Source organism: Centruroides sculpturatus, unplaced genomic scaffold (assembly GCF_000671375.1).
Source record: "Centruroides sculpturatus isolate CEXI.00-Female unplaced genomic scaffold, Cexi_2.0 scaffold624, whole genome shotgun sequence".
Lineage (NCBI taxonomy): Eukaryota > Metazoa > Arthropoda > Arachnida > Scorpiones > Buthidae > Centruroides > Centruroides sculpturatus.
The window spans coordinates 228,578-242,373 of NW_019384988.1; the positions used below are offsets into that span (position 1 = coordinate 228,578).

Sequence of the window (13,796 nt, forward strand, 5' to 3'; positions counted from 1 at the left end):
ACGGAAGACGTCGACACCCGTTATATATTGTAGGCCAGATGGCCGAGCGGTCAAGGTGGCAGCCTACCGCTTTGGAAGACCCGGGATCGAATTCGAACGGGTCAAGGAATCCCCAGGAATTTTTCGGAGTCCGTTCGGATATGTCGGGCCCCGTCCCTCACCACCGGTCGCCCATTGTGTGCCTGGCCGAACCCATAATGGGCCTGCTATAAGAGGCCCTCTTAGTGCACACAGGGCGGAAAGAGTAAAAAAACAAAGACTTGTTATTGATGTACCCAATAACGATGCCTCTGCCGTTTACTTCTCGCCCGAAGCAAAAGAGCGATCACACAAGTAGTTTCAAAGAACTTTGGAAAACTGTTCTAATTCAACGAATTATCTATCGCAGTGTGTGCATCTTATAGATTTTCTGCGGCAGCGATTTATTAGTCGCCGTGACTATAAATCACAAGTGGAGGCCTAGCCTTATATCTTACTTTACTTACGATATAAAAGACTAAACAGGTTGTGCTTATCCATTCCTATTGTCTATGCCGGTGCCTAGTCATTAATAATACATAATTTATTATTGTTTATATTCTTTCATTTAATGCAATAAAAATCCGTTTCAATTTAATCTAATGAATAAAAATCTCTTCGATGTAAAAATAGAAATTGTAATTTACAATTATTGATGGACCGATTTCTTGAAACTTCCAAAAATTTTTAATTTATAGAATGGTGAATTCCATTAGTTTATTTTGTGGGCTACACTGAAAATTGCTTCGTTTCCATTCTCAATTTTGTTAGATTAAAGCAGTGGTTCTCAACTGTTGACTTCGGAATATTGGTATGCAAGAACTTCTCATAGGACGTCACAAAATTATTATTAATTTTTTTTACTTTTTTAAACTCTTTCCGCACTGTGGGCACTAAAAGAGCCTCTTTTTAGCAGGCCCATTATAGGTTCGGCCAAGCCCACAATGGGACGACCGGGTGGTGAGGGACGGGACCCGACATATCCGAACGGACACCCCTCGAAAAATTCCTGGGGATTTTTCGACCAGTCCAGATTCGAGTCCGGGTCCTCCAGAGCAGTAGGTCGCCATCTTACCCGCTCGGTCATCCGGCCTTGTCACAAAATTATTTCAATTGAAGAAACCGGAGGATTTTCATTTATAAATAATAGAATTAGAATTATGTAAACATGACAGATTAGAATTGTCAATGGCCGAGTGAATGAAGTCACTAAATACTGGTTGCAGGTTAGCTCCTCATCAATGGGCGCAGCCCACCAGTGGCCAAACGGTCTTCGTTCCCTGAACACCGGGAGTTCGGTCGTGAGTTCGCGCCTCGCTCGGACGGGCTGACCACGTGGAATTTTCCGGGTTTTTTCCACGTCTGTAACGCCTAAATAGGAGCCAATTTCCTTTAAAAAGACTTCCCGGAAGGCATCCCCCTAAGCAGATCGCCCAAGTGTTGCGTTGCCATAAACAAACATCAATGGGCAAGCCACGAGGAGTTTTCCGGATTTCTTCCACGTCTGTAACGCCTAAATAGGGGCCAGTTTCCTTTAAAAAGACCTCCCGGAAGGCATTCCTCTAAGCAGATCGCCTAAGTGTTGCGTTGCCATAAACAAACATCAATGGGCGAGCCACGAGGAGTTTTTCGGGTTTCTTCACGTATCTTACACCTAAATAGGGGCCACGTTCCCACAGGAACTCCTCCCGGGGCACCTCTCCTCAGCAGATCGTCACGATATATTCGATACATTTAATGCATTGTGTTTCTGTGTAAGTTTTTAAGAAAGAGACAAAACACTACTTGACAAAAATTATTTTAAAATACTTTTGAAATTTCTGTCGGATGTACTTAGTCTGCGAAAAATATTATCTGTAAAACTTCAATAAAATTTTCACACATTAAGCCACAAAGCCACGTCAAGGCGACACCCATTTTGTGGTAGTTTTTTGGTTTCCAGAAACTGACCCTGATTGCTTGACAGAATAACAATCAGAGAATAAAAGTGGATATTCGTTGCTATTCGATTATTTCAATAAACTCAAATCGTTCTCAAAAACTCCAATTTTATGTCATTAATCAAATGTTCTTATTGAAAAAGAAGGATTCTCGATACAGATTTGACATTATAAGTTAAATTTAGCAACGAATAAAAGATTACTTTAAAAATGTAAACAATTCATAACATATTTGCACATTTTAAAAATACAGGTAGATATTGTATACTAAAATATATAATTATAAAATATATAGACTATTATATTATTATAATATATGATATCACCAAGTTGCTGATCCATTTCCTAGTCATGATGTGCCGTTACGAAGGTTTTCCATCATAAATTGTTAACTTTTTCTATCAATTGCTTTTCGTTTGGATACTTGGTAGATAGGAATGCTAGTCTAAGCTTTGAAATTCTGAAACCAAGTTTCTCCTTGTCCTATCGCATTTAAGGTCTCTTTTAGTAAAACTCTCCAGTGTTAAAAAGTGTGTTTTTGCAAGAAGAGTCTGTTAGAAATATCCTGCAAATTCTATTTTACGATCTTTGACAGTCCAGAGAAGACATGGAATGGCTTGAGATCTCCTCCATACTTTCTCATTAGTAATTTTATCAGTCCCACTAATTTTCAGAAATCTACGACAGAACCTGTGATCACCGGATTTCACCGAAATTTCTTCTCCTCATCAACTTTCCTTCTCAACCTTTTAGTCAGTGTTGCCGTTCCTAGTATATTTGTACTTTTCTGGTACATTTTGCCCTTTCCAGTAAATTGTAAGTACATTTAGATTTTTAGTACATTTTCAGTACATTATAATATTTCAAGTACCATTTACGGTACAAAATAATATTTCACGCCTTAACGAAAAGTGAGAAAAATTAATTTAATAAAGTCTCACTAGTGTCACTGCTTGCTAATTTAAATTATCCAATAACAACATACAAATGGTGTGTGTCCGTCGACGTCAGCAACATAGATAGTTGCACGTGTAAACGTTCTTGACTCAGTGGTCTTCTTTCACACGTTCAGTTGTCTGCACATTCTCATCAGGACCTTGACAAAATTTTTCATGCCACGTGGTCCAAACAATTCAACTCCGTCAAACAAAAATAATGGACAGGTAAGGAAATCAATGATTTTAAACTTTTGTCGTCAATAATATCAAAATATCCGTTAAGTCAGAAACAAATTATTACAGAAAATAGTTTTGAAATTGTACGAGTATAAATAATATAAATACTTTTATATTATTTTCTACCACTATAATTTAATTCTTAAATTATGAACTTCAATTTTAGTAATCGTAGTAAAAGAAATAAGGGTTAATGTTACGTATGGTTCCAAAATGGCCGCGCTTCCGACTGTTCCAAGGTCTATATAAGAAGGTCAGGACACGCGTGATCTACTTCTTGAGCTGCCATTTTGGGGTTTTTTGAGTTGCATGTTTTAAGCAAACTTGTACGAGCAGTCAGTTTTATATGACATTAATTAAACTAAAATTGCATAAATCCTGTAATTTCCAGTCAAAAATATAATAATAATTTCGGATGATTATGCAACCCCAATTTTATGTAACGTTTTCATCAAATAGTTTAAAAGAAACAAGCATCCTTATCTTTTGCTGTCATGATTGAAATTAATTAAATAGGTACTAAAACTGATGCAATTACGTATATACCACTTCGTAAAGTGATGCAATAACATCAAAAAAATTTAAAGTATAATAAAGAATAAAATAATATAATATAACAAATTTATAATTATTTTTTTAAAGCACGATTGGTTATAAAATTAAGATGAAATTCAATAGTATTATTAATAAATGTTGTCAATGTAATGCTCATTTTATAATAAGTAATAGATGTGTAGATATATTATTAATTTTAAATAGCTTTCAAAAAATTCCAAAAATAAGATTTAAAATTAAATTATTTGACAATAAACTATATATATATATATAGGCACATAATTTATAGCATATTATATTAATATATAGGCACGTGCCTATATATATATATAGGCACGTAAACAAAGTATTCATAAAACTAGTACATTTTGAAGGAAAATAGTACATTTTTTGAAGACGCTTCAGTACGTTTTGAAATTTCATTGCGGCAACACTGCTTTTAGTTCAGAATATCAGTTTCATCTGGATTTTTGAATTAAGTATTAATGCAGGAAATCCCAGAGAGCCTTAGGTAGGCATCGTTGATTTATTTAGAAATTATTACATTCAGAAATAGGCATAATTATAAAAACAGGAATTGGAGACACAAGGTACAAAAATAGATTCAAATAGAATTTTTATCTAGAATTTTAGTAATGATTGACATTATGCATGAATATTTTTCTACTATTATGCAACGTAATGAATTTCAAATTGCTTTTGTTATAGGTTATGATGGAATAACAGTAAAAAATTTAAAATATTTGCAAATTCGTAATAGAATCGTTGTCTCATTTAATAAATTTATCTTTTAAGGTTGATACTAATCCGAGTATTTTAAATACAACATAGCATATCCTATATATAAAACGAGCAAGTTATATGTCAGCATTATCGGCGTGTTTTAGTTTTCTCTGTTTGTGGATATTGCATTGATTATATTAACTGTTCATTTGATAAGTTATAGTATAAAAATATATCCATTCTGTAAAAGTTCTTTCCGAAAAAAATAACTTGAGAAATATTATTTAAAAAAAAAGAATGTAGGAAGTATACTGATTTGTCAAATTATAATGTTAAATACTATACAATCTAAGCTTATATACTTATTAAATTTTGCAAAAGAATTAGACTATCATATTAAAGATATTAGAAATTACTTATCCCGATTCTTCCTTCTTGTATTACCACAAAGAAATGTCAAAAGAAATTCCATCTTGAAGCAGTACAAACCAGATGATATTCTAGTCACATATCTGAAATTAAATGATCAATGACGTAATATATATATATATATATCAAAATTAACGAATTTAATTGTTTATTTGAAAAAATTAAATATTATTTTCAGAAATAAATAAATGTGTAGTAGATAAAATACAAATGCTTATTCGTTATTCTATTTATTCCAGAGAAGAAACTGATTTGAGGAAATCGCTCAATATTATTTCTGAAAGATTTTCTTATATCATGAATTTATGTTATTAATGTTGTCCGATTTAAATGTTACAATTCTATAAGTGATAATATTCATTTTCCTGTTTTTTGACTTTTAATACCGTCAAGTTTTCTGTTCAAAACATAAAAATCTCGCTTATGTAACACAATACAATTTTCGTTTCTGTATCGATTAGGCTATAATATTTATTAAGAATTTAACTTACCAGTTAAATTATTTATGGAAAAAAAATAAAGAGATAGTCTCCTTTATGTATCCCCTATGGCCTATTGATATTCAAACATGAAACACCAATTACAGATACCGGAATGTAACTTCTACGTATATTAAACTCTAATTTTCATACAATATGTTTAAAGAAATAACTGGATCTCTGAATTGATTTTTATTAATGAAAATTCTAAATTTAAAATCGTCTGAATTTACTTAAGCAAATTTTGCATTTTCCATCGTCCGTTGATTTTCGATTGCAACCCTCGCCTGTCAATAATTAAGCAATAATATAATATCCAATTTTTTTAAATAAATTAATCACATAACTGCAGTTTATTACCAATATGTCCAACATCGACTGATTTTAATTTCGTCCCTCACTTTCTAAAACATAAAAAATATGATTAATATTGAGATATTCTAAATAGATTAATTACATATACCTAAAGTCATTTCGAATCGTCCAATGTCTCGATTTTCGATTTAAATCCACGTCTGCTAATACATTTTGCAACAATAAAATTCTAAAATTAATCACTTTACTGATTATTGCTTCCAATTCGCCCAATGACTGTTGATTTTTCATTTTGTCTTTCGTTTGCTGAAATTCAATTTTAATCACAGACCAAGAAAAGAAGTAATACTTACCTTCTCGAGATATTCATATTCAAATAGCGTCGAAGTACAATGTAGATAAGTCGGAATTTCTGGAGAGATTCTATTATTGCACGCCAGTTCAATAATGGAAAAAAGAACAATTGGAAATAATTGTTAGATAAATATGACGTCTCGATAAATATAGCACGCATTACGTCAAAATTTCTACGTCAAAGTATTAAATCACTACTACAAATATCCAATTTTATGTATAATTTTAAAACATTTCCCAGTTTACCATAAATATTTATTCAGAAATAAATAAAAATATGAATTTAAAACAATTAAATCGAAGTCATCTCATAGCAACACGCTATCTTATATTTAAAAAGTCACTTTATCCCCATCTCTTTTATATTAAAAAAACAATTTTTATATCCAAATTTAATTCTTAGAACTTTTATTAATATTTTAAATATTTTAACCTTATTTTTAATCTCTCTAATTTAACGAAAATAACTTTATTCTTGCTCAAGATGATTTTCATTGCTGAGCAAAATTTATTTGATAAATCAACATGAAATCTTCCATTTGATGTAAAATTTCAAAAATATACAAGTGAATTTCATTACAAAAATATAAAATATTAGCACTCTGAAAGTTTTTTAAGTCTGCTTACTTATTACACTCAATATTAAGAAAGTACCGTTATCAAAATTCCTTTTTAGTTTGGCAGGGCATATTCCGCGCTTTGCAAGTCTAGCTTCTGTTTAATTTTCAACTTCTGAATCGAACATTTTCCAACAAAATACAAACAATAAAGTTCAAAAATGTTATTTTCTGTTGTATTGTTTGATTAATTTTTTAAATAATTTTTGACGTCGATTTTTCTATGCCTTATGGTACACTAGAAAGATTGTCACGCCACGAAAAACAAATAACGTTTAATAATAGGCGATCTTTAAGTGGGAGAATAATAAACCCTATAAATTACATAAAACGAAGTACATTTAATAAATTTTCATAATCTGTAATTTATTTTATTCCAATTAATATAATTGGAGAAATATTTTGTTTGTAGGTTTTATGTAGAACGAACGGTTTGTAAATTACAGGCGTATATAGTGGAACCCCGGTTAACGAACGTCCTGGTTAACGACCAAATCGGTTAACGAACTTTTATTTTGCAAAAAATTTGTCTCGGATAACGAACAAAATTCGGATAACGAACGTAACGGTATTTTGTGTCAAATTTTAGTTGGTGTTAGCCATGCGCGAGTTAAGCATTGCTTTTCCGAGTGTTTGTGCTATGCTTCTTTTTTCAGTTTTGTGATTTATATATTTAATCAATATGGCATCCAAGAAAAAAAAAGTCATAGTGGCAATAGAAAACGACAACGCAATATAAACGACAATGCGCTATTGCATTTGAGAAAAATTTTGATTAAAATATTAATAGTAAGACAATCAACTTTAGATCAATTTCTTGTTCCTTACGGAAAGAGTTTGTTTGTTTGTTAAGTTATGGCAACGCAACACTTGTGCGATCTGCCTAGGGGAATGCCTTCTGGGAGGTGTTTTTAAGGGAAACTGGCCCATATTAAGGCATTACAGACGTGGAGAAAACCCGGAAAACTTTACGTGGCCAGCCCGTTTGAATGAAGTGCGAACCCAAGAACGAACTCCCCCGTGTTCAAGGTGCAAAGACCATTTAGCCACTGGTGGGTTTTTTTAACCGAAAGAGACTTCGACTGGAAGAATCTTCCAATGAAGTGCTACCCGTTATTTTTTGGTGGGGATTCCCCTTGTAAGCATTAAGGTTCGTACATCTCCACTTTTCTGCCACCAACTACAACAAACGAAGGTATGTACAGTGCTATTTTATTAAACAAAGTTTACATGTTTGTTGTTGTAACGATAGATACTACGTTTTCTTACATTTTCATCAAAGATAATTACTGTATATTACAAATAAAATCACAAAAATTTCTAGAACGGATTATTTGCATTTGCATTGATTTCTATAGGAAAAATTGCTTCAGTTAACGAACAATTCGGTTAACGAACGGAGTCGCGGAACGGATTAAGTTCGTTAACCGGGGTTCCACTGTACAGTAATTGCTATACAAAAAGAAACTATAATATTTAAAATGCTTTTGAATAGTTATTACCAACGAGCTAGAATACAGACATCACCTTTCTTTCTTTATAAATAAATTAACACACTACATACAGTGGCTGTAACGACGCCATGTTTAAAAAAAAAAGTGAATACACGTTCGCCATTTTCCCTTTAGTGAAGGAGCGTGCCATAAGTGTTATGTAAAGGCGACAAGCTAGAATATTCTAACTTGTTTAAAAGTGTGCAAAGGAAAGGGTTTTTAACCTTTAATTGCAATGGTGAGAGTCAATGACCCCACTTAATATTTTTTAATTTTGAAAGTAAATAATAAGACATTTCTTTCTTTAACTTTTTATGTAAATGTTTCTAAACAAGATAAAATATTCTGTATCAATAAGTTAAATGCATTTCTAAACATTCTTAATTTTACTTTCCCGGCTTTTATTTACACATAATAAGGGAAAACATTGGAATTGTGTCAAATTTGACCCTCAGAGATTTTTGTAAACGTTTTGAGACCTCAAGAACAAAAAATGGAAAAAAAAATATTCCGTTTGTGTGTACGAAGTTTAATATTATTTACGCAATAATTTATTTCTTTAACAGTAGATTTAAGCTATTATATATGCTTAAATTATCACTTCTGATTTTTTTTTTTGTTTGTTTGGTTATGGCAACGCAACACTTGGGCGATCTGACTAGGAAGGGTGCCTTCCGGGTCTTTTTAAGGAAAAATGGCCCTATTTAGGCGTAACAGACTTGGAGAAACCCGAAAAACTCTACGTGGCCAGCCCGTCCGAGCGAGGCGCGATCCCACGACCGAATTCCCAGTGTTAGGGAACGAAGACTGCTTGGCCACTGGTGGCCCTTTTTTATTTTTATTCTTCCATTTTAAGATGAACACGCGACTATTTAAAACAAAGTAATTTAATTAAAAGTTTATTTGATCAAATATATTTCGAGTAGCGACTACTAACAATAATTAAAATTTATTGTTTAATTAAAACCTAACGAAGTGTTTATTTACTTAGGAAAAATCCAGCAAGCATTTACATAGCTTCCCGGCTGTTAGGTGGTTTTATTTTACAAATAACTTTTATATTAGTGATGCAACGAATATTCGTTACTATTCGGCCGAATACCGAATACTTAAAAAAGGAGTAAGAAATAACAAAAACACAGTAAATTAATCATTTTGATAACTTTTATTAACGCTGAACATACATTTCAAAGGAAAAGTAATATAACTAAGTTATTTTTTTAAGATATCAAAAAAAGGTAACAAATTAAATGAAAACTACCTACTTATTATGTAGTTTAGTCATCTATATACTGTAAGGTCTCTTTTTATGCGGATTATTTTTATGCGATTTTGAAGTTGTGCGGTTTGTATTTCATCCAAAAATTTTTTGGACAAACATACATATAGGCTTGTTTAGGAAGCCTGCGTATAGACANCAAGGCGTGCACCGCACGTGGGCGGCACGTCCAGGGGGCGGCAAAGAGCCTTTCTGGCAAGCTCAGCATAGGTAATCGTAGTTAAACAGGGGGCGGCATAACCGGTATTGCACACAGGCGTTCAAACAGCTAGCGGCGCCCCTGAGCAATTGGTATTGAACCGTATTTGTTCCCATTGTGTAGAAGGACACATTTCAATCTTCGTTTTGAGATGTCAATAAATAGGTGCCAATCATCTGAAAAATATTCAAGAAGGCCCATTTTTTCCAAGAGTCCTCTAATTTCGTGACAAAACACAAAATTATCTTCTTGAGAGAAGAAGGGTAGCAGATCCTTTTCTCTTGTACGGTAAAAGGTAATTTTGGTTCCTTGCTCCAGTAAATTTTTCTCCTTCAACCCAGAAGCCAATAATTCAGAAGCTTCTTTTGGCAGGTTAAGATCTCTGGTGAGGTCATTTAACTCATCCTGGTTGAAACATTGAGGAATTGATGACATTCTCTCGTAATCACAGTCACCTTCATTAGGATCAGAGGGATACTCGTCCTCACAGAGCTCTGGTAGCTGGTGAAATGATGGAACTGGCACTTCCTGTGAGTGAGGGACCGGGCGTCTTGCAGAGACTAAATCAGGATAAGTCCACTTGCTACAGTTGTTACGATTGATTCCATTAATATTTACTAGACAGAAATAACAGTCATTAAAGTGATTTTTGGGTTCTCTCCAAACCATTGGTACGCCAAATTTCAGACTTTTTCTTTTCCCATTAGTCCACTGTCGTAAATGTTCTGTACAAGTTTTACAGACCTAATACTAAAAAAGTAGAGCTGATAGAGAAAAATTGATTTCATATTTGGATTCAGCGACCCAAATATAGCTAAAATCAGTTCTAAAATCCTAGGCACCAAAAAAAATTTTTTTTTTTGTTGACCTGTGTTATTATTACTTTTATAAAAACATACCTCATGTGTGATAATAGATATTCTAGGATTATCAAGATTTAACCAATGGGGAATCTGTCCATTTGTAACTATATAAACATGATGAATCCATGGTGCATGTTTTTCCAGAGATCTCAGAGAATAACGCAACTCCTAAAAAAAATATTTTACCTTATAATTAACCTATAAATTGCAGTAGTATAATAAAAGTTAATTAAGATACCTCATTATCTGCAAATCTACTAGATGATATGTCTTCATTTCCCTAAAAATCAAAGGTTTTTTCAAATTTTATCATCAAATATTAAATTTGAAAGGAAAACCTTTCTATGTAGGTTACTTGGCAATTGAAATTAAAACTTCCCTTAAAAATAAAGAAACAATATCCAATTAGTACAATCAAAGTAGCCTACAAAGAAAGGTTAGTTATCAAAAGTTAGTATTCCAGAACATTGAAACTGAATAAATGGTGATTCCATTTTCAACAAACTGTCTTCAATTTAATTTTTAAAGTTAATCACGATCTGACAATATTCTACAATTTAAACAAAATAATAAGGATAATTCTATTAAATTCTAACTCTATGTTAAATTAAACAATTGTATGTAGAAATCTTCAATAAAAAACTATCATTTGTTTCATGATGACCTAATCATTCTTAGTGCATTAATGTAGTAATGGCATTTTATATTTTTTGAAGTGTTCCTGAAGATGTATGTGAATCTGGAAGAGCTTAAACTTAAATTTTAATGATATTTAATACTTTATATTTTATTAAAGCAAATATATTGTTATACAATTTTAAATTTGTGGAGTCTTTTAAGTATTTTTTAACAAATATAAATTTATTCCAAATTATTTATCAAAAACTATTGAATTTTTAAAATTTATTTATAGTACAGTCAAACCTGTCTATAACAGAACCCCAAGGGACCAAACAACTCTTCCATAGTAGACAGGTTTCCACTACATACAAGTTACCTATTATAGGTACCCCTTGATTAATGAAATTAATAAATTTCTCAAAATTACTGCATATACCAAAATTGCATTAATCAAATATAGTGGTACCTCTGTACTCGACCAAACAATCACCACCCGCTAAAACAAATTTTCGATTAATAACAAATATTTTTATTTTAACTTTAATTTTTTCATTCATCCGTAAAAAAGTTCTCTAAGATAAAAATGAGTAACCAATTTAAAACTAAAAATAATACCTTGCAGCTGCTGCCTACCTTCATCAGACAAAATTATGAAAAAACAAACTGAATTGACTATAAGTGAAAAAAAAAACCTGCTTGTGGAACACAATCATCAACATGTTTTACAACCATTTCAAGTGGATGAAGTGTTTCAATAATATGTGTATATGACACACTAAGATTTGTTGCAAATTCACAAGTTGTTACTTGTCAATCTTTAACAATTTCTTCCTGCAATTTCTCTTCAACCGCTTCTGGGGACCCATACATTTTGTATCTTTTAGCTCAAAATTTCCCAAATAAAATTTTCAAAACCACATTTGACACATTCAGAGTTTAGAAGCATCTTCCCTGTACACAGTATGAGTATTTTTTACTGTTTGTATAGCATGATATCCTTTACAAAACTTAGAAAGCATGCATGATATGCCCAACGTGCATTTTATCTGCAGACATTTTGACTTAATTTTATTCAAACAAAAAAAGTTTAAAATAAGCTTCATAACAAATAGGGTAGTTGCACCAGTTGACTGATTAAGCACCTTGATAAAAATATTTCTATATAATAACTTAACAAACAGACATTTAACATAAGTAGTGGTCATTGCTGATTATCAAGAACTCGCACTACTCATTCAAAGAGTGAATTTTTAATTTTCTGTAATATTTATTAAATTAATGACAATGTTTTTAAAATTTAAAAATCACCAGTGAATGACCATATGGCTCTAGTAGTTGACCAGTTGAGAGCTAGTGAATGACCACAAGTGAGTAATAATGAATAACCAGAGTTTTAGGATACTACGAGGCGTGTTTTTAAAGTAAATACAGTTTTAATATAACGCTGCTGGAGCGCTGCAGTCGGCACTTAGCGCATGTGCGCTGTGTACCTACATCTGTTGGGAAGCCACAAACGCCATTACGGAGCCAGTCGACTGTGTTTACTGTTGTTTGTGTGTTATTGAAATGCCGCCGCTCATTGAGAATCCCGCCAAACAATAACCTTAACAAATTTCAGTTCCAATGGTGGTCTTCCCAACTCAAGACGAACTGCAGAACTTGAAATTGAACGTTCTATTTTAAAAAGTCTCTTAAAATATTTCATCTGAACTTTTTCCATTTTAGACAGATATTCCAAACCCCAAACCGGAAATAGATAAGACAGCCTGGAACCAATAAAAGCGTCAAAAAGCCTAAACATGCCTCTCATAGAGTTTAGCTTCATACGTTTCTGTACAGTGAGAATGTAGCCTGTCTTTTTCTGAATATCTTCGTCTATCAAACTAAAATGATGATTAAATGTACCTGATGAAGAAAAATGTATTCCCAAATATTTAATATATGTGACAAATCGAATTTCAGTATTATTCACAAATATCTTGTCAGATTTTGATAATCTACCTCCATTGCGAAAAACCATTCCCTTCGTTTTTTGTAAATTAACTGTGAGGTCATTTCTTTCTGCGTAATCAACCAGCAAAGAAAGTTTTCGCTGTAAACCCGTCTTTGAATCTGCCAACAAAATTACGTCATCTGCATACATTAGACAATGCAAGTCAACAGAATCTCCTAGTGCAAAGCCCGAAATTTCTGAAGTAGAGAACAGTTGTGGTAAATCGTTAATAAATAATATAAACAGCAAAGGACTTAAAGGCTCTCCCTGTGGTAAGCCCCCACCAGAAATAACGCCCTTAGTAGTTGTTAAGTTGTCACTCACATAATACCTTGTATTACAAAATAGGTTTTTAAGTAGCCTAATAAACGAAGTTGAAAGTCCTATTGAATATAGCTTTTGCCACAGAATATTAAGATTAATTCTATCAAACGCCTTCTCCAGATCCACAAATATCGAATAAATTTTACGTCTTTTCCTTGACAAAACATACTGTATTAACCCGTTAAGTATAAAAACATTATACATAGTTCCTCTTCCTTGAACAAATGCTCCCTGAAACTGAGAAATAATATTAAATTCCATTAGCCATTGACTCAACCGATCTGCCAATATTCCAGTAAACAATTTTCTAAAAGTGTTAAGCAATGCAATTGGACGATAATTCTGAGGCTTTGATTTATCTCCTTTCTTGTAGATCATTTTCAACATCACATTTCTCCAATGCTCAGGAAATATCATTG

At 32.4% G+C, this 13,796-nt stretch overlaps 1 protein-coding gene and 1 long non-coding RNA gene across 3 annotated transcripts in view; both read right to left on the minus strand.

The window, feature by feature from the left end:
- Positions 1–4,027: 4,027 nt before the first annotated feature.
- Positions 4,028–6,096, minus strand: LOC111632957. Of its 2 annotated transcripts, XR_002757969.1 has the most exons (4): positions 5,680–6,096; positions 5,332–5,606; positions 5,049–5,237; positions 4,028–4,923 (listed from the first exon to the last, which is right to left on the minus strand). It is a non-coding gene; the product is annotated as an uncharacterized LOC111632957 (long non-coding RNA). The 2 variants fall into 2 exon arrangements; XR_002757970.1 differs by lacking the exon at positions 5,049–5,237.
- A 3,596-nt stretch (positions 6,097–9,692) lies between these two features.
- LOC111632958 (N-acetylglucosamine-1-phosphotransferase subunits alpha/beta-like) overlaps positions 9,693–13,796 on the minus strand; it is a 10,981-nt gene continuing 6,877 nt past the window's right edge. Inside the window, exons 3-4 of the mRNA XM_023377477.1 lie at positions 10,678–10,719; positions 9,693–10,607 (exon numbers count right to left, since the gene is read on the minus strand). Of these exons, the coding sequence (XP_023233245.1) occupies positions 10,260–10,607; positions 10,678–10,719 (390 nt within the window). The 3' untranslated portion in view covers positions 9,693–10,259. The remainder of the gene's footprint in view (positions 10,608–10,677; positions 10,720–13,796) is intronic.